Source organism: Schistocerca americana, chromosome X (assembly GCF_021461395.2).
Source record: "Schistocerca americana isolate TAMUIC-IGC-003095 chromosome X, iqSchAmer2.1, whole genome shotgun sequence".
NCBI lineage: Eukaryota > Metazoa > Arthropoda > Insecta > Orthoptera > Acrididae > Schistocerca > Schistocerca americana.
In genome coordinates this window covers 88,543,529-88,565,988 of record NC_060130.1, presented here as the reverse complement: position 1 = coordinate 88,565,988, position 22,460 = coordinate 88,543,529, and the positions used below count along the sequence as shown (strand labels likewise).

At 37.3% G+C, this 22,460-nt stretch overlaps 1 protein-coding gene across 1 annotated transcript in view; it reads left to right on the top strand.

The window, feature by feature from the left end:
• The window catches only part of LOC124555822 (outer dynein arm-docking complex subunit 3), a 314,791-nt gene that overhangs the window by 20,532 nt on the left and 271,799 nt on the right, over positions 1-22,460 (top strand). The window contains exon 2 of the mRNA XM_047129889.1: positions 15,682-15,803. Within this exon, the coding sequence (XP_046985845.1) occupies positions 15,682-15,803 (122 nt within the window). The remainder of the gene's footprint in view (positions 1-15,681; positions 15,804-22,460) is intronic.

Sequence of the window (22,460 nt, the reverse complement as noted above, 5' to 3'; positions counted from 1 at the left end):
ATCTCCTGTGGCCCAGCCAGGGATGATAAACTGTGCAGCTGTCATCAAGTTTCTGGCCTGGGGTGGCTGTCTGGGCATATGGGTTTGGTCATCACCCAAAATCGATTCCCACCTTCATCTCCAAAAGCTGCAGCCACCATCTCTATGATGTCCGTATGGAGGAGGGCCTCTATTTATGTCATTATGACCAGTTGTTCCTGCATGTGGACAACTGGACAACCCCAGATGGGACACCAACATTTCCACGCCAGTCTGTATTGCTCGATGGATCGCCTGATGCAGGTGAGTCCCTGCTGTGGCATACGAGGGGTCCCCATGACTGCAGGGGCCTGGACCTGATATGGACATGCAGTGTGCACCGACATCACCCTCCCTACCGTATGGGCTGATACAAGAAGGCGAATTGCTACACTGCCCATGCCCCAAGTACTTCTGACCATACACACTGGCATCAGCATGTCATCTCAGTCAGAGCCTTGTGGAGGAAGATGCCATGGACATCTCACGAACCCAAGCTGTTCCCCAAGGGAAGAGAAATAATGTAACATGTGGACACTTGAAAGCCGCATGCATTAGCGGTGTGTTGTTATCCCTGAGAGTGCACTGTGAAAGAGCAATACTGTGAACTTCCAACAGAGGCTGCCATGAGTGAGTGCCTATTTAAACCCTGCTGCACTATGCTCAGACTCAGTTACCATGTTATACTGCTTGCATGCATTTGTCTTATCTTATTGTGTTCAGTGTGTGTTATGGTGATTGGCATACATTCCACAGTCTAATAAAGATGTACCAACATTCTTGGTTGTGTTGTGCATCCAAGTTACAGCAGCCACCAGTCTGGGTACTGACTGATCTGGTGTAATATTAGGTAACATGGCCTTGCTATGTTGGTACTGCGAAAATCTAAAAGCAAGGTGAAACTACAACTGTTGTATTTCCCAATGACATGTTGCTCTACTGTGTGGTTTAACAGTGATAGCATCCACCTGGGTAAAATATTCTGGAGGTAAAATAGTTCTCCATTGGGATCTCTAGGTAGGGATAACTCACAGGGATGTTTTCATCAGGAGAAACAAAACTGATATTCTAAGAATCAGCGTGTGGAATGTTAGAGCCCTTAACTTGGTGAGTAGGCTAGGGAATTTAAAAAGGGAAAAGAATAGGTTGAAGTTATATATCGTGAGAATGAGTGAAGTGCAGTGGCAACAAGAACGGGACTTCTGAACAGGTCAGTACAGTGTTATCAATAAAAAATCAAAGCAGGAGTAGGTTTAAAAATGAACAAGAGTAGGTTTAAAAATGAACAAGAATATACAAATTCTGCAGATGATGATGAACTCAAAAGAATATATGATGAGACAAAAGAAATTATTCAAATAGTTAAGGGAGATAATATTCTCTGCCTTTCTAACCTCAGATGCACCAGGTGGGACTGATCAACTTTTGTGTTATCCTCAGCCAATGACACTATTCGGATGCAGTATGAAAGGGTGTGGGGTCACCACACTGATCTCTTAGCCATTGTTGTCTTTGCAGACCTTGGAGCCACTACATCAAACTCAAGTAGCTCCTCAGTTAGCATAATGAAGCTGAGTTGACCTTTTTCCAGTCCTCCCACCAAGGAAAAATCCCTGGCATTACCAGGAATTGAACCTGGGTCCTCTGCATGACAGGCAGAGCCAGAAAAACAAGTACCCTAGCGGAAGGAATGCATAGAAAGACTGTACCATAGAAGTGAACTTGAGGACTATTTTGTATAGAAGGAAGAGAAAGTAAATGAAAGTTATATGAAAGATATGATACTGTGAGAAGAATTTCACAGAGCACTGAAATACCTAGTCAGAACAACGTCCCTGGAGCAGACAATATGCCCTCAGAATTACTGAGATCCATGAGAGAGCCAGCCACGGCAAGACTTTTCCACCTCGGATACAAGATATACCAACAGACTTCAAGGAAAGTGTATTAATTCTAGTTCAAATGAAGGCAGGTGCTCACTAGTGTGAATTCTGCTGAACCACCAGTTAATCGTGCTTGTAAAATCTCTCCATGAGCCGTGGACCTTGCCAAGGTGGGATGGCTTGTATTTCTCAGTGATATAGATAGCCATAATGTAAGTGTAACCCCAATGAAGAGGTGTGTGTGAAGAGGCCAAACAAACCTGTGGTTCCTAAAGAGGTAAAGCAGCCTTTTCAGTAGTTGCAGGGGCATCAGTCTGACAGAAAGACTGATCTGGTCTTCTGATATCACCCAAAGTGGCCTTGCTGTGTTGAAACTGCGAATGACTGAAAGCAAGGAGAACCTATAGTTGTCATTTTCCTGGAGGGACACAGCTCAACTGTGTGACTTAATGATGATGCCATCTAGTTTCTTGATTAAAAAAAATATTCTGAAAGTAAAATAGTCCCCCAAAAATAAAATAGCATTCTATGGGTTGGAGTGCGGAATGTTAGGTTGTTTAACTGGTAAGCTAGGTTATAGAATTTGAAAAGGAAAATGGATAGGATGAATGTAGGTAGATGTAGTGAAGTGTAGTGCAGTGGCAAGAAGGACAGGACTTCTGGTTGGGTGAGCACAGAGTTATATATAAAAAATAAAATAATGGTAATGTAGGAGTAGGCATAATGTGATAAGAAAATAGAAGTGCTGATAAGTTACTACAAACAGCAAAGTGAATGCATTATGGTGCCCAAGACAGACAACAAGCCAACATCCACCATAGTAGCAGAAGTTTACATGCCAACTAGCTCTGCAGATAATGAAGACCTTGAAAGAATGTATGATGAGATAAAAAAAAGTTATTTAGATAGTTAAGGGAGGTGAAGATTTATTTGTTATTGGGGACTGGAATTTGATAGTAGGAAAAGAAGAAAAGGAAAAATAGCAGAATATTATAGACTGGGGAAAAGGAATGGAAAAAGGAAATTGCACAGAGCATAATTTAGTCATCAAAAACAGTTGGTTTAAGAATCACATAAGAAGAGGTAGAAGACACTGGAATGTTGGAGACTGTTTACATAATGCGAAGACAAAAATTTCTAAGCTAGATTTTAAACTGTAAGATGTTTCCTGGGTCAGATGTGAACTCTGACCATAACTTATTGGGTATGAAATGCAGATTGAAACTGAAGAAGTTGCACATGGTTAGGAAATTAAGGAGATGGAACCTTGATAACCTGAGGGAGCCAGAGATTGTTGAGAATTTCAGAGGAAGCATTAGGCAGTGTTTGATTGCAAGGGGAAAGGAATACAATAGAAGGTGAATAGATGGATTGGAAAGATGAAATAGTTAATGCAACAGAGAATCAAATATTTAAAAGACAAGGCCTAGTAGAAATCTTTGGCTAACACAGGAGATGATGTATTTAATTGGTGAAAAATGAGCATACAAAAATGCATAAAGAGATGCAGGCAAAAGGGAGTATAGTCCTCTAAAAAAAGGAGATTGATAGAATATACAAAAAATTGATTGAATATACAAAACAGCAAAGCAGGAATGGCTAGAAGACAAATGTGAGGCTGTAGATGCATGCATGGCAAGAGAATATGTAGAGGTTACCTACAGGAAAACTGAATAGACCTTTGGAGAAAAGAGAAGCATCTGTGTGAATATAAAGAACTCAGAAGAAAAGCAAATGTCTCATGTGTGAATACCATAAGTTTAATAAATCATGGTTTCAAAATAATGACATGAATTATCTTCAGAAGGAAATGGGTAGACATGAACCTTGGGGAAGAGCAGTTTGGGTTCTGGAGAAATGCAGGAACACATGAGGCAATATTCACTCTACAACTTTACTAGAAGATAGTTTGAGAAAAAGCAAACCTACATTTATAACATTCATAAATTTAGAGAAAGCTTTTTGCAGTATTAACGGTATGTAGATTACACTCTTTGAAATTGTGAACATAGCAGGAATAAAATACAGTGAGTGAAACATTATTTACAGCTTGCATAGAAACCAGACTATAGCTGTGAGAGTTGAGTGACTTGAAATAGAAGCAGTGGTTGAGAAGGGAGTGACATACGTAGCCTTCAATATTTTTTAATCTGTGCATTGAGCACGCACCAAAGGGAATCGTGGAGAAATTCAGAAAGGGATTAAATTTCAGGGAGAAGAGATGCAAATTTTGAGGTTAGCCTATATCATTGTAATTTTGTCAGAGACTCCAAAGGGCATGGAAGAACTGTTGAACAGAATGGGTAACATCATGAAGAGAAGTTATAAAGTGAACTTGATGAAGGATTAAGTAGAGAGCATACAAAATGCAGACTGGCTATAGCAAGAGAAGAATTTCAGAATAAGAGACATTTTTAAACATTTAATACAAATTTAATTGTTAGGAAGTCATTTCTGAAGGTATTTGTCTGGATTGTAGCATTGTACAGAAGTGAAATATGGATAATAAACAGTTCAGACAACACAAGAATAGACATTTTTGAACTGTGGTACTACAGAAGAATTTTGAAGGTTATATTGATAGATCAAGGTACAAATGAAGAGATACTCAATCAAATTTAAGAAAAAAAAATTGTGGCACAATGTGACTAAAGGAAGTGACTGGTTAATGGGGTGCATCCTGGGGCATAAAGGAATTGACAGTTTGGTGATGTAAGAAACTGGCAGGGAGGGGGAGGGTGTAAAAATTGTGGAGGAAGACTGAAGCTTAAATACAGTAAGCAAGTTCAAATGGCTGTAGATTGCAGTAGTTATACAATGTTGAAGAACACAGATTAGTGACAGGCTAGTGTGGAGAGCCTCACCAAACCAGTCTTCAGAGTGAAGACCCCAACACCTACCACCTCTATCCTTCAGCCAGATCTACCATATGTCAAAAGTTTTGCTTTGCTTCATGAAAAAACAATATTCTGTAACATAACTAGCTTTTTTGATTATTTCAAACAATGGAAAACCCAGGATGTAATAACAACAATATTATGAAAAGGATAAATTGCTACACACCACATAGCACCTTAGCGGCCTCAGTGGCCAGGAACAGTGGTCATGCATGTGTAAGTTGTGCTTGCATGAATATGTGTGTGTTTGCTACTTTAGCAGAAGGCCTTTTGGCTGAAAGCTCAGATATATAGCAGTCTTTTTGTTCTGCTCATCTGCGGCTCACTGTCTCCTTTTTTTATTATTTTCTTTTCATAAATAAATAAGTATTTTATTGTAGTCTCACTTTTTTTTATTATGTGTTTTTATGATACAAGGAATGGCATACACACGTTAAGCAAAGTAATTTGAAATGTAACTAACATACATTTTATAGCCATAGCAAAAAATAACCAGTACATTTGGTAAGTATTACACTTGAAATACAGTCCTCTATTTTTATGACCCTCTCTGGATTCCATACTTTAATTTTGAAGTATAGGAGCTACTTGAAAGGGGGAATTGATTTTTATTTAGTCCTGCAAAATTACATTTTGTACAAAGATTGTACTACCATATAGAACAAATCAATGAAAACAAGGGAAAGTCAACGTTTATGGCAGCACTGGACTTAACCATAAAAATAAGGCAAGGATTCGAAGACAGAGAAAGTGTGGCACTGACACTCTGTGATCTTAGCAAGGCATTTGGCTGCATTTCCCACAATATACTGCACAATAAATTGAAGTGTTACAGTGTCGGAGGTGTTTTTCTGGCAACTTTTCAGTCTTATCTGGAAAACCGGAGACAAGTGGTATCAATTTGTGGAGTAACATCACAAGAACAAAAGCTGGAATATGGAGTACCCCAAGGGTCCGTCATGGGGCCTCTCCTGTTCCTTATTTATGTCAATGATATGGGTTATAACAACAATATGTTACAGTTTGCTTATGACACCACCCTTTTTGCCAAAGGAAGAACTGCTACAGAATCACTCCAAGAAACAGATGTACTCTTCCAAAACATTAAAGAATGGTTCATCAAAAATAAAATGAAAATGAATGAAGAAAAAACACAACATCTGATATGCACCGTTAACAACATCGGATGCCATAATAATAGGGAGGCTATAAAACCGCTGGGCTTCATGATAGAAAGGAAACTAACAACGAATGAACACACAGCGTATGTGTGCTCCAAGCTCTCCCGTGTAATATACCTTCTGAGGAGGTTAAAAGGTGTATTGAGTGACCAATATCTCATAACAGTATATTATGCCCTATTCCATAGCCACATCAGTTATGGCCTACTGTTATGGGGACATTCTGCAGTTAAAGCAGTTAGGAATTATGACAGTCTTCAGCCAGTATGTGTTTTTATGTCTCATCAGCGTGAAAGAAAACCAAGGAGTCTTCAGCATGAGGCAAGATATACACAATCACAATACCCGTAACAAGAGGAGCATCGAAATACCCAGGTTTCGACTGATGGGAACGCAAGACAGCTTTCCAGTGATTGCCCCAAAGACGTTCAACACACTGCCTCAAGAAGTGCAATCCCTTCCGCTAGGAACATTCAGAAAGAGAGTAGCACAGGACCTGAAAGAATGCCCATTGTACTCCATTGGTGAATTCTTTAATAGTGACCAAAGTAAATGGACAAAAAAATATTGTTTCTATTAAGTATAAATGTTTTAATTTTGTGAATTTTTAAAAAATGTATATATGTAATTAATCTTGATGCAGTCTGTCCAGTCATGACTGGTAAATGACACAGATCTAGTACTAAAGAAAGAGAAGAGGTGAAACAATGCTGTAAACCATATAAATACAAGATGTACAGTATTACATTCAAGGGTTTGAGAAAAACTACAGTACTGCAAACAATATACATAAAAGATATATAATATTACATACATTGGCAGAAAAATTGCATCATTTATGATATAATACATCTTTTACAAATCTTATAACAGTATAAATTCATTTAAATTATACACAGAGAAATTATTATGAGAAATTGTTTCACTTTCCTCTTGAATACGTGACGTTTGTCAATGTCCTTTTTCATATTCAGTAGAAGATTGCTGTAAATTATTATTCTAGCCTGGATAACTCCTTACAAAATTTAAGATTTTACAATATTTCTTATAGTGTATTTTCACTGCTTTGTGTGTACTATTCCTCTAACATGTTGAAATCATGAATCATACATTAATTAAAAATGTTTGTCACTAGCTTTCTCTGGCTGTAGAAGTTGGTGCTCAGCACTGGTAATCAAACACAGGATTGCTGAATAAAATGTTACCACTGAGCACCTTGCTGTTTTTACCACTTTTCAATAGTTCTTACAAGAATCTGTTGCTGCTGGTAGTTTATTTACTTATCTTAAGATTTTATCTATGACTAGTCATCAACTTACAAGTAAAACAGACTAAGTGATGTGGCTCGTAAATATGACACCCTACTATATACAGTGCTTAAGTATCCTTCACTTTCTCTAAATCAGAACAATTGTCTGTATATGCAATTCCTTATTCACTGCACCAGTTCTTTCTTCCTTTATGCTTGTTTTACCTGGAAAAAATGTCAATGGTACCAAATTTACTCTCACTGATAATTTAAACCTTACAGAAACTGAATAATAGTACAGTCCATGATGTACATTAGGGAAACATCTATTGATGGTCTTGCTGAAAAACTACCTGATTCTGAGCTGGGATGGTTTGTGAAACCAAATAATGTAACTTGGGATACTTATACTATTCTGATTTTACCTTGCAGGTACTTCAGGTTAAAATTCTAGACTTTAATGTAAACAATTACTTTTACAGTATAGCATCTAACACTCACTATAAAGACAGTATAGACAGGCCAAGATGTTGATTAACTAAGATGCAGAACAGCTTCCCAATTGTGGCCCTAAAATTATTTAATGCTCTACCTGAGAATATACAGTCACTACCAATCAAACAACTTAGGACTAAAATTATATGTATACTAAAAGAGCAATCTTTGTACAGTATAGAAGAATACTTCTTTGGTGACAGAACATTGTCTATCTCAGCTGCAACTCGGTACCAAAGGCAACAGCAGCAACTCTGCTATTTTACTACATGATTGTCTTATTATTTTAATGCATATTGTAATCTATTTCTTAAATATCTATTTCAGTGTCATAGTTTACATTGAAATTTTTATTAATTTAAATGTGGTAATATTACTGTAAAACTGGTACCTTCTATCCAGCCATGACTAAATCAAGGCATACAAATACTAGAGTGGTTCCTGAACTGGGCCACTACCTTGCTTTGTCTTTGTCCAACTGACCTCTTGTTCTGCCCCTCATGATACTGACTATTATGAGATGTTAAATTGCTACCTTCCATCATAATTCCTTGGTCACATGCCTTCTTATATATTCCTGATGTGATTGTTAGGTCTTTATCTGGCTTTGCAGCTGATGTTACTAAACTGTAAATTCATGTTAGTTCCGCCTAAGAGGTTGTCACTTGATATTACATGGTGTAGAGCACTTCTGACTTAGATATCTGCTGTGCAGTCTAAAATATGTGATGGTACACAATTTTAATCAATGCCCTGTGCATCAATATCCTGTTTTACATTTCATATGTCCCCACAGTGTTTAATCAGGTGAATGCACAATAAACAGGGCATTTTATTGTATGAAGGGCCGTCAGTATTAGCAAATAGAAAGTAACAAAACCATAAGAAAAATATTTACAAATGTGAATCCATTTTCTTTCATTTCTGAATTATTCATTGTATTTTAGCTATGTGATGAACAAGGATCTGAAAATTAGACTTGTTTGGTACACATCATAATAATCAGTATCATTAGGAGCAAAGCACTAGCTCTGTTGGACAATGACAGAGGAAGGAAGTCATCGAGTTAAGGAACCACTCAGATTATTCATGCAGCTCATCAACAGTTTACCATTATTATGTGTCAGGCAATATTTTTACTTTTGTGTTGCCTTTTTGTCTCTTGTTGCTATTGCTTCTCTCATTACAGTAGTGTTAGTTCCCTGATTCAAGTGGAATTCATAATCTAGATACATGACCTCACTTCGATTCACAATAGCAGTTACATTGTTTCTTATACAGAGGCATACAAGCTTCACTGGCCTGCTCAGTGAATCTGCTATTCCCTAATCATTAAGCTGTGTGGTAATACCAGTTTTAAGAAGAACCAATAAATAGTTTGATTTACTGTAAATCATATCATACATGATGATAAATTATATTATTTGTGGGCTTCAATGTTGGATTTGTTGAACAATTTTCACAACTAAAGCCCTGTCTCAAAATCTAGCTGGTCATATGTAACATGCAGCTGCCACTGTCTAGATTATAGACCAATATCAATCATCATAGCTTTTGCTATGTTGGCACTGTGAACTGCTGGAAGCAAGGACAAACTACAGCTATTATATTTCCTGAGATCCTGCAATTCTACTGTATGATTTAATGAAGATGGAATCATTTAAAGTAAAATATTATGGAGGTAAAACAGTCCCTCATTCATATCTAGTCAAGGACTAAACAGGAAAATGTTGTAATCAGGAGAAACAAATCTGATGTTGGGGCATGTGGATAAATAAACATTTGTTCTTAGTGGCTGCACTATTGGTTGTATCTAGCATTATGACACAATTGGTGATGAACGTGATGTTCACTTCCATGGGCTCAGCCTATTTGTTTGTTCCATTGGTCCTCATGTCCATTGAGACTTTGCTCTAATCTGTCCTCACAGAGCAACAGGCTCTTATGGTTGCTATCACGAATTTGTCAGCCATTTTGACTATGCAGGCTTCTACATCACTGGTGTACCTTTTCTCTGTTATGACGAAGTGACTGAAGGCTGGGAGGCTTATGAGAAGCAGCTTAGGCAACAATTCCTTGCCTATGGTGTCACTGATACAAACATGTGTAAGGCTTTGTTCCTATATTGGATTTTTCCTTGGATTTACCAACTGTTGTGCCTGTTAGCCCTGCTCTTGGAATCTGTGTCACTTTTGTTCAAAAATATGTGTAAGTTGTTGTCCAGGTGTCACGGTAAGCACACTCTTGTCATTGCAGCATGTGTCAAGTTCTATCATTGTTTTAAATAGCCCTACCAGTTCTACCAAGCTCGAGCAGCTGAACTCCATGGCCTCAGTCACAAATGTCAGTTTGTTATCAATGCTCATCATGATTCTTATGCTGATTCTATGGTCAGTGATGCCATCATTTGGTGGGCTTCTGATGAGGAGGTGCATCAATGTGCACCACAGTGTGAGAATACATTTTAGCCAAAGTGTTGAATATTGCTCAATCTTTTGAAGTATCTTGTGTTGGTGGTGGTCAGGTTGAGACTTGATGTGACATTGCCATGCTGGGTCCTGTTCCTGGTCATTGAGAAATAGTTCATTCCCAGGGGGAGGTCGCCATGGAAACCATACAAAAGTGGCCTCTGCAGCACAATGGATAACAAAATTATATACAAGATAGAAATATAAGTAGCAAAGAGGGGATCCTGTGATATCCTTATTGAAAAGTCTTACAACAAATGAAAAGCAGCTTAAAAGGTAGTAAACTCTACAGCAGAGAAACTCAGAACCAAGCAAGTTACTGTAGTCGCACCTAAGGTGCTAAGTAACTTCTTCATAAACTGTGAAAATCGTGGAAATTCTGCTGCCTCAGAAATAGATGAAAATAATTCTGAAGGTAGTCTGGATAATATAGGCCTACCTGATTTGAGACACATTACTTTCAAGTGGACTCGGGTTGGTTTCCAGATTGTACATTGAACTGTATTTAAACTGGGTAACTCACGTAGGAAAGATATCCATGGCTTTTCAAATTACACCCTAAAACATATTGCTATTAAATTGTCTCCTCTGAACTGTATTATAAACAGCATGCTTCAAGCTTGGAAATTGCCTGATGTTATGAAATCTACAAGTGTTGCCCCAGTGTATAAGATGGGAGATAGAAACAGTCCTGACAGTTACAGACTCCCTCATCCACATAACATTTAAGCTCATAGAAAATTGCGTGAAAGAGCAACTATGTAGCTACTTCGAGAACAATAAGCTAATCTCTCTTCTTCACCATATAGCTTTAGCCTGATCTACCCACGACTGAAGCTGTAAAATCTCTAGTTATAGATGTTCTGGGATTCTTTGCAAGCCATTCTTTTGCTTGTGCTATGCTTCTTGATCTGAGCAAGGTCTTTAACACTGTATCACACACTAACCTAATGTCTAGATTTAAAAAGAAATGGAATCGAAGATATTGAACTTTTATTAGTCAAACCATATCTCTTAGACAGGAGACAAGTTGTCACTGGAAATAACTGTAGTTCAAACACCCTACCTGTCACTACAGGAATGTCACATGGGTCAGTCCTGGGCTTAATGATTTACCTAGTTCTTTGCCCTACAAGACAGTAATATGCGCTGATGATACAATCCTCACGATGACCATTTCAAATATATAAGGAAAACACTGAGAATGGCTTTTATATTTCCACTGTGGCTACAGAAAAACTAAACAAAACTGAGACAATATACTTCTATCTCCACAAACTACGTGAAAAAGAGAGTGAGTGTGAATCTTTCAGAGCACTAGGTATTTATTTTAACCCCACAACTGAAATGAGATTCACACACTGACCAATTGTGTATTAAACTACCATGTGTAATTTACTGACTATCCAAATTAAAACCCTGTGTCAGTAAGGAATAGCTTCAGTCTTCATATTAAGCTATCTTCCAGTTGCAATTCCTGTATGGAAACTCTTCTGATGTGAAAACAGTGTTACTGTGGAAAGAAAAAAAGTGAGAACAATTACAGGTATTCCAAACAGAGATTTGTGCAGGCCACATTTCAAAGAACAAAAAATATTAACTGTAGCTTCCTTCTACATTAAAGCCTGTCTCCTCTCAATAAAAGAACAGCCAGAGAGTTTAACTTATAGAAGTTCTGTTCACAATTATGGAACAAGAAACAGGAACAATATAGGCTTAGAATATACTAGATTAAATAAGTCCCAAAATAGCTTCAAATATACTGGCAGAGAGCTGCATGATAAACTACCCCTGGCAGTGAGAGATCTACCATACAATTCATTTGAGTGGCATGTACAGAATCTACTAATTGACAGCTGTGTTTATGAAACAGAAGAATTCTATAATAGTGTGGGATGCCAATGCAAACATTTAATTTTCAATGTAAAATATAAACATAGTGCTTAATTTTAATTGTAAAATTTTTTTGTTGTATACGTATCAAAACCCGTGGAATTGTACAAAAATAAGGTGGGGGATGTGATGCTATGAGAAGAATTTGACTGAGGACTGAAAGACTTGTGTTGAAACAAGGCACCTGTAGTAGATGACATTCCCTCAGAATTATTAAGATTCTTGGGAAAACTGACTGTGACAAACCTGTTCCACCTCATGTGCAGAATATGAGACAGATGAAAGACCCTCAGATTTCAAGAAGAATGTGATAATCACAGTACCATAGCAGCCAGGTGCTCACAGGTATACTACTGAAATATTGTTTAGTCAGATATGGGTGCAAAATAACAACACAAATTATTTACAAAAGAATGTAATGACCAGTAGAAACCAATGTGGGGTCGATCAATTTGGATTCTGAACAGATGTATGAACTTGTTGGGCAATGCTGATTGTACAACATATTTTAGAAGATAGATTGAAGAAAGACACATAGCAACTGTAGATTTAGAAAAAGCTTTTGACTATGTTGGCTGGAATCTAAACTTTAAAATTCTGGCATTTTCAGGGATAAAGTGCAGGAAGCAAAATGGATTCCACAATTTCTCCAGACTGTAATTATAGCAATTGATAAGTATGAAAAATATGTAGTAATTGAGAAGGGAGTGAGGTAGTGTTATAACTTAACTGTCAAATCATTCAGTCTGTACACAGAGCAAGCAGTAAAGGAAAGTAATAAGAAATTTGGAAGAGAAATTTAACTTCACGGAGAAGAAATAAAAACACAAATGTATGTCAATCGCATTTTAATTTTGGCAGAGGCAGCAAAGTACTTGGAGGATCAGTCAAACACAAAAGAGGTTATGACATGGGCATGAACAAAATAGGCTTTCCAGAATGAGATTTTCACTCTGCAGCGGAGTGTGCACTGATATGAAACTTCCTGGCAGATTAAAACTGTGTACCGGATCGAGACTCAGTATGGCACACAGTTTTAATCTGCCAGGGAGTTTCATATCAGTGCACACTCTGCTGCAGAGTGAAAATCTCATTCTGGAAACATCCACAAGGCTGTGGCTAAGCCATGTCTCCGCAATATCCCTTCTTTCAGGAGTGCTAGTTCTGCAAGGTTCGCAGGAGAGCTTCTGTAAAGTTTGGAAGGTAGGAGGCGAGGTACTGGCAGAAGTAAAGCTGTGAGGATGGGGCATGAGTCGTGCTTGGGTAGCTCAGATAGTAGAGCACTTGCCCGCGAAAGGCAAAGGTCCCGAGTTCGAGTCTCGGTGCGGCACACAGTTTTAATCTGCCAGGAAGTTTCAAAATAGGGTTTACAACTCTTTTGTGAGTAAGTGTGTTGTGAGAATGAGGCTCCAAGCAGTTGCAGTACACCTTCCTTTCCCATGCTGGAATTCTACTCTCCAACTACACCTTTTCTCAGATTGGTCTGTAGGACTGCATCCTTGTGAACATGACTTTGTACAGGACACTGATCACAGGTAATCATGTTGCTTTCCCCAGACTTCCTATTTCCTTAGTCATTTTGGATGACTCATGTTTGATCCTTCTTCCAGCTTTCATCTCTGTTCTTTCAAAATTTTACAATGGTGCAGGCCAAACATATTCCACCCAACCATGTAAAATTCTAAATAATAGTAAGTTATAATGAAATATGGGAATGATCATTGTTTATTATGAAAATAGGTAACATCCAAATGTCACCTAAGAAGAATCATGCTTTAAACCATAAGTAAGATAGGAAGTCCATAAATTTATGCAATGAAATGTCAATGGTCTAAGTGCTGATTTTCCAAATAAAACTTATGAAGTGAATGAATTTCAAATTAATCTTTCTCAATGTAGAAATATCTAAGTTATTTTTCTTAGTGAATATTGATTTAGAGATTATTAAAATTCTTAATACAATTGAAAATTTCAAAGTAGCTAATAGCTTTTGTAAAGAGAAATCACATGGAGGCTCAAGCTCATTTCATAATTTTGAGATTAAATAAGAAATTATTTTACTTATTTGAATGAAAAGTGCCTATCTGAGATCTCCCGTGTGAAATTAAGGGACATAAACGCCAGTAGATTCTATTTACAGAGTACCAGAGAAACAACAGCTGAAGCATTTTGGCCAATTTCAGTTCCTACTTGGAAAAACTCAATAAAATAAGAGGAAAAAGATTGTAGCAGCTACTGACTTCAGTATTTATATCATAACTGAAAGCAATAATATTTCAAAATTCATTGACATAATAGAAAACTATGGCTTCAAAGTCAACTTCAATCAAGCAACTGGAGTAAATGCACAATTAATTAATGTATTAATAATGCTGTAAGTCATTGTATATTTAAAGATGTTTATAAATACTGCTTAGATTTCAGGATCTCTGACCACTCCACAATATTTAATAAGCTACCAAAGATCATTAGAGAAGTTTTGTACAGCAAAAGCCATATAAAAAGGAACTCACGTGAAAAAAAAAAAAAAAAAAAATCGGTTATATTGAGCATTAAGTTAAGAGAGGTTACATGACCTTTTGACAGCTGTAGTGCCAGTAACATGCCTGCTAACTTTGTGAAATTTTTATGTAGTTTTCTTGAAATGTTCAGCAAAGCCTTTTCACTTGGAACCACAGGTAATAAAGTAACTAATAAACTTAAATGGACAACTCATGGTATAAGAATTCCCAATGCCAGGAAAAGGCAACTCGACAATGAACAACGGTATAACTAAAATAGGAATTTTTAGTACGTAAATTAGATGTTATAAATCTGTATTTAAAGCAGCTGTGAAGGTAGCCACACGAATGGCAAACAATAAGTTCATTTTATAACATAAAAGTACAACAAAGGCAGTGTGGTCCATTGTTAACTCAGAGTTAGGTGTTGGAGTTAAAAGCAATATAAATATTTAGGATTAAAGTGGATGATGAATTATTCATAAATGTGTTCACATACTTCCAGATACTGCTCTGAGTAACTTTTGTTAACATCACTATTCTCAAACATCTTTTCCATAGATGCTTTGCGGAAGTAAATATTAGCCCTAACCCCATAACACTTGATATAGCTATGGAACTCGCCACAGAATGGTCAGAGAGGCAGATTATGTCATTAATTTAATGACTTTAATTCACTGATGGTAATCTAGTTAATTAATATTACTCTTTAGTTTACATAGTCTCTGATACAATGAGGATGGCTGACATTTTACAATAACAGGATTAAAATTGGATCAGCACTTTACAGCTAACAGCTATTTGCATGAATCCTTTATGCTAGAATTTTTCTATATAGTTACTATCTGAAACTGAGTGTTTGTTTCAGTACTAGCCTCTCTCTGAACTTGGTTACTTTGTGCCTTCAGCCCATCTAGTCTAAAAAGATATCGCTAGTCACATGACATCTGTAACAACTGATATTTTATTGTTCATTACATTACCGCTACTTCACACAATGTTTTACTGCTGTTGTCTGAATATCAGTAAATTCATTGAATAACTTTCAAGCGTTTTCTTGCACCCTTAAAAAAACAAAAAAAAAATGCAATTTCAGAGGGACAACGTAAGGCTCATTTTGAAGAATGTGATGCAGAAAAGAAACAAAACATAGAGAAGATTGTTCAGCTTAAGAAGGAAATCAAAGAAATGTATCTTGAAAGAGGAAAACCAGGACAGGTGAGATATCCTGCATTTCATTTACACAGTCTCATCTTTTATAAATAAGTTTCCATTGCATAAAAGCATGATATGAGAATTCTGCTTGGGCACTGATCGATGATCTTCCTGTGGACACACTGTAAGGAATATTGCTTTTAAATTGTAGCTTCACAGCACATATATCCTCTAATGAAATTTATTGTAAATAACTCATCACAGTTTAAAAGAATTGGTAAGTACAGAACCACAGTATACAGTACTAGATCCAGAAATGGTTTTCATTAGTCACCAATTAATTTTGGCAAACTGCACTGGCTGGCATCATGGAGAGATTTACTATTGAAATTTTGGGACAGCACTTTTCAGGAGTAGTCAGAAAACATATTACTTCTCTCCACATACATCTTGCATATTGACCATGAGGAGAAAATTTGAGAAATTAGAGCCAATACAGAGGCTTACTGATAATCATTCTTCCCACACACTATTCGCGAGTGGAACAGGGTTGGAGCGATCAGATAGTGGTACCAAAAGTACCCTCTGCCACACACCATTAGGTGGCTTGCAGAGTATGATGTAGATGTAGATATAGAGGCAAATTATGTTACAGCTAAAGTATTCATTGATGTCTTAGCCAGTAATGTAAAATGCATTTTCTTAATAACTCCTTGTATTCAATAAACAAATTTTTATTTATGTTGTAGTTTCCGCAGGGCAAAAGAATGAAATGTGTATTCTTCTTCTTCTTCTTCCATTGGCACTACATCCCAGGACGTGACTTGGCCTCCTTGATAATTTCATACCATTCCTCTCTGGACTTCACTTTAGACCTCCAGTAACAGCAACCAACTTGGGCAGCGCCCTCTCCAACCTCGCCACTCCATGTAAACCTTGGTCATCCTCTTGCTCTTCTTCCTCCAAGTTCATTGCAGCTGGCTTTCATTGCAGGATCTGTCTGATAGTCATATTACATGTCCAGTCCATCTCAATCTACATGACATTGTCAGCTTGACTGCATCATACTCCTTATAGCAGTGATAAAGCTCATCATTCCTTCACTTTCTCCAACTACCATTTTCATACACAGGTCCAAAGACTCTCTTCAGAATACTTCTTTCATGTGATCTCAGTCTTCTTTCATCCTGCCTTGTAATTATCCATGTTTCTGAGCCATCTGTAAGTACTGGGCATATCAGCATTTTATAGAGTCAGCACTTAGTCTCTCACGACAGAAGCTTGGATTTAAAATGTTGCAGCATTCCAAAATAACATCGATTAGAAGCACTTATGCAGGCCATAATTTCAGTCGAAGTGCTGCCATTTACTTCTGTCTTTGTGCCCAGGTGAGTGAAATATTCCACTCGCTCAAAAGTCAATCCATCAAGTGTTACTGTGGGCTTTAAGGGTTGATTTGTACCATTATACATATACTTGGTCTTTCCTTCATTAATTTTCAGGCTCATCTTCTCTGCACTCAGTTTTAGAGCTGAGAATGCACATTGTAGAGCTCTTAATGTTCTACCCATTAGGTCGAAATCATCTGCATATCTCAACAACTGTATAGACTTCTAGTAGATAGTACCTTTTGTCTGCATACCCGATTCATGCACCACTTTTTCGAATGCCAGATTGAAGAGTAGGTAGGAATGCCCATCCCCTTGTCTTAGGCCAGTTTGTGTGGGAAACTGGGGTGACAGCCTAGACTGCATTCACAAAGCACACTTTGGGGTGCCTTAGGATGACCCCTATCAAACGCACCAACTTCCCATGCACCCAAAATTCCTGCATTGCCCTAAAGCTTAGCCCAGTTTATTGCATCATATGCAAATTTGAAATCAACGAAAAGATGGTGCATACAAACATTAAATTCACTGGCCTTTTCCATTGTTTACCAGAGAGTAAATACCTCATTCACAGTTGACTTTCCTCATCTGAATCCACACTGATAACTTCCAATAATGTTTTCTGCCATGGGTCAGAGTCTACTAAACAAGGTATTTGACAATACTTTATATGCAATATTTAGGAGTGTTCTGCCCCTGAAATTGCCACATTTAAATATATCTCCTTTCTTGTGTGTCGAACACAACAGACTCCAGATGAGGCACAAAATCTTGTATACCCTGCAATTTAACTCAACTCCTGTGGCTTTCAGTAGTTATGATATTATATTATCAGTATCTGGTGCTTTATTGTTCTTCAGTTGGGCAATTGTTTTGCCTACTTCTCCTTGAGAGAGAGGAGGGACTATGGCCTCACCATCTTCTTCTGGGTGAATCAGGATCCCTTCAATAGGGGGCTCTGGAGCATCCAGCAATTCACCAAAATACTCTACCCAACGTCCAACATCTCTTGGTCATCAGTTTGTAATTCCTAATTTTTACTGTTACACATACTAATACACAACTTGAATGTTCTTCTTCCACTGTTAATTTTCTAATAGAATTTTCTGACATCATTTGTTTCTCCAACTGTCTCCAATTCTTCAATCTGCTTTCTTTCCCTTTCCCTTTTCTTCTTCCAATGCAGTTTCTTCTCTTCTTTCCCTTATCTTGATAATTTCTTACCACTAAATGTGTACACTATTTCTCAAGCATTTTCCAGTAAATCTGATTTTTCTCATAACTTATTCTCTTACAATCTTCATCAAACCAGGAATTCCTTGATTGTTTTCCTTCTTTCTCTAGCACTTTTTCTGCTGCATTAATGACTGCATCCCTGCAAGCACTCCATTCCTGATTCAGAGTACCATTTACACTAGGAATGTATAGTGCAAGATTTTCAGTAATCTTCTCAGAGTATGTTTTAACAATATCTTCATTTTTTAGCTTTGATACCATATACTTTCTTCGAGATGTTCCTCTTTTCTTGTGTTAGATATTCAGGCTCTCAGTTTCGCAGTTACAAGGTGGTGGTCTGAACCCACATTAACTCCTCTGTAGGTATGCAAATCAAGTAAGTTTGAGAAATGCCTGCTGTCAATAATTAAATGATAGTTTTGGTTGAAGGTATGCTGCTCAGGACTACACCATGTTGCTTTATGGATCCTTTCATGTGGGAATATAGTACTCCCTACAGCAATATTATGTGCTAGTGCAAACTGAATAAATCTGTGTCCATTATCATTTGTGTATTCATGGAGGCTATTCTTTCCAACTGCTGGATGGTTATGATCCTTTCCAGTCTATGCATTGAGGTCTCCAATAATTATTTAACATCTTGCACAGGGCATCCAATCATAGGCTCCCTTGAGGTTCTCATAGAAGGCATCTTTATCTTGGCCATCTGCTATTTCTGTAGGTGCATGTACATTGATAATTGTGGATTGGGTCTTCCATCTCATTTGTGAGATTATATATGTTATTCCAGCAAATTCACCCACTATATGTTTAAATTTTTGACTTGCTGTGAAGCCTGTACCAAATTTGTGGTTGCTCTATGGACCATAGTAGGAAATCATCCAGCTTCCCATATCAAGCACTCCATGTCCATTCCGTCGCATTTCCTGTAGGGCATTTATGCCTGCCTTGGCTTTATCGAGCTGGTCTAGCAGTGACCTCAGGGCTCCCACCCTTGTATAATGATCTTACATTCTAGGTTCCAATAAACAACATCACTTTTCCTTTTTTTTTCCTTTGCCTTTCTCTTTCATGGTGCTGTGTTGCTGTCCATGTATCAGTCCAGTTTCTTTTCTTTGAGGTTTCTGAATAGGTCTTTTTTTTATAGGAAGATGTTGTTAGCTGCTTGCCCAACCCCCAACTTGGAGGACCAGGATTTGTGTTGGGTTTACTCCTTTAGGGAAGTCGGCTTCACCACGCCTCTAGAGCCCTCTCTGCCCTATGTTATGGGACACACTTTGTCTGGTTCCTCCATCAAGACCATTCCGGCTTGGGTGACCCTACCAGTAGCTATGCTACTGCTGACACACCTCTTGACTTCGACGGAGCACGCAAGCCTTCCCGGCCGGAACTGAAGGTGCCTCGGATGAGGTGTCATCCCCTGAGAGTGCTGAAATGTGTATTAGTGTTATTAAATCAAAGGATATCTTTTTCATAAGTGCAGACATTCATTTGCAAATTAGCAGCAGATATTCATGCTCAACAATAAATTTTGTCAAAATGCTTGTAAGACATATGATTCGAGAGCACAATACTGTCACATAATGATATGGGGAGCTAGTAATCAATCCCTAAAGATGAATCCATTACCTTAACCAATGTACCACATCACTTGGGTTCAGGGATAGAATCTGCTCACAGTATAACTTTGTTATACGTTGGACAAAGTGTGTTGACCTAAAAGTGGGGCAGCATAAAAAGTGACTTTTTAATCTAAAAAGACATTCTTAAACAGCCAGTCTGAGAGGTTTACCCTCTGCTCTCACTTGACTAGTGATAAGAAAAAACTGCAGAGGGGCTTCCAACATATAACAGTAATGTCACAGATCTACAATGTATTGTTCTCAATTACAATGATTACTGCATAAGAAATACACTAGAAACAGCTGCTGTTCTCCCTGAATTAAAAATTATAATTGTATCTTTATACTGTATACTAGACAGATGAACCATTTGCAGAGTCATGAGAGAAAATAATCTTATATTTTGAAAAATGCAGCATACTAATTTTCATAGGCATAAATATTGACATAAGGCTAAGGGCATCCAAACAACTTATTTTTGTAATATGCCAAGTTCACATGACCTTATTTGCTTTAATGGCAATTCAGCTAGGTAATTTACCTGTCTTAATGTAATTACCAATGTTCATGAAAACCAGTAGGAATTTGCATTGTTCAGTATTTATTTTAATCAGACCACAAAATTATCTGATTAAAGTTAAAAACTAAAATTCTTCTCACTTAGAGGGTGCATTTACAGTATTTATTTAGCAATGCACTCTCAGATATGCTTAAAATCTGTTGCCCAAAAGTAGTAAAAAATATAAAGCAACATTAACAGCTCTTCAAACAAATGGAAAATCACATTAGATGTTATCGAGAAAGTAGAAATAAGAATAGCAAAAATACTTCCTCTGGTGATAGCACCACTCCAGATAACTTCAATACTTTCTTCATCAATGCCTATGATTGAAATAATACTGCCACAAATGGACACAGCCATAAATTTGACAACATCCTGAAATTTAATTATGCTAACAACTTCCTGAAGCACATTGAACATATCGTTTCTGCCTTTCAATGTAAAAAGGTTAAACTGAGTGATATTACCACAACAGTAGGAAAGTTAAATCACTCAGAACCAAAGGACATTTATGATCTCTCCAATTTGTGGTAAAAAATTATGGATATAATTGCATGCCCACTGTGTCAACTGATTACTTGGCTACTCAGTAGTGGCTGTTTCCCTTCAGCGTTAAAAATGACAGTTTTTATGCATCTGTTCAAAAAAGGTGATAAGTCACATGTCAATGATTACCACCCAATTTACCTTGTACCCATCCTTTCAAAAGTAACAGAGTACTGAATGCAGCTCCAAGTCTGTGGACATCTATCTACAAATGAGATTCCAAGTGACTCTCAGTATGGTTTCAGATTTGGTTTGCCAATGGTAAAAGCAGTTAAAGATATTGTTTCATTTTTACTATCCTCATTTGAATAATTTTTTATCTCAGCAAGGCATTTGACTCAATCAGCCACATGATTCTGATTAAAAAGCTCTAGACTATGGGTTGCAAGGTTTAGGACTCTCTTTGATCAGATCCTGCCTGACTGGTAGCAAACAAATAGTATAGTTCAACAACAGAAGATTAAATGTACTTGATGTCACATGGGGAGTGCTACAGAGTTTTGTATTGGTCTCTTTACTATTCATAATCCACTTTAAAGATTTGCCTAGTACTGTGTTGTGTAAATCCACACTATATGCAGATGACACAAAATTTGTTATAGATGGAAAAGTCTTATCAGCATTAAAGCATCAAAGCTAGGATCATCTCAGAGCATCCAGCGTATGGTTTCGAATTAATGAATTGTGTGACAATCACGATAAAATTGTAAATTTAGTTTATGTATTAAAGATGATGGCAATGATTGTGTTTCTGTCAAATGTCTTAAGAATCATCTTGATTCAGAATGATAATGGAAAAGTCATACTGAATATCTTTGTTAGCACATGTTCCATACTTATTAACTCTTTCATGTACAACTAATTTGACCAAAAAACTGCTCTAGAAGTACACAACTTATTTTTATTGTCAAAAATTCATACAAGCAACATATTTATAATAGAATGAACATAATTATTACCATTGTACACAAAAATTAATTTTTTATAATCATTGTTGGTCACAAGGGAGGTGGTTCATTTTTTGTACCACAGTGCATCAAGATGCATGATAGTCTTGGAAGCATGTCTTCCTTTTCCCTAAGAATAGAGGAACCTTACACACACTACACATACAGTCAGTGCGAATTTGTTGTTTCTTGGAACTTCATGCTGCACATCTCCTCCTTGTACATCTTTGTGGCTGATGAGATGAACTTTCAAGGTGCACAGATTTCGGAACATTGGGTTTCTTCTTGTTGAACTGGAGATGGCTCCTCAGACTTCGCTTTTTACCTCTTGAAGCTACCAAGGCAGGTGCCACTAAATCCCTTGTGATTTCTCTTCTGAAAGCCTTCAGAGTCATCTTAGGCAACTGCATTTTTGTATG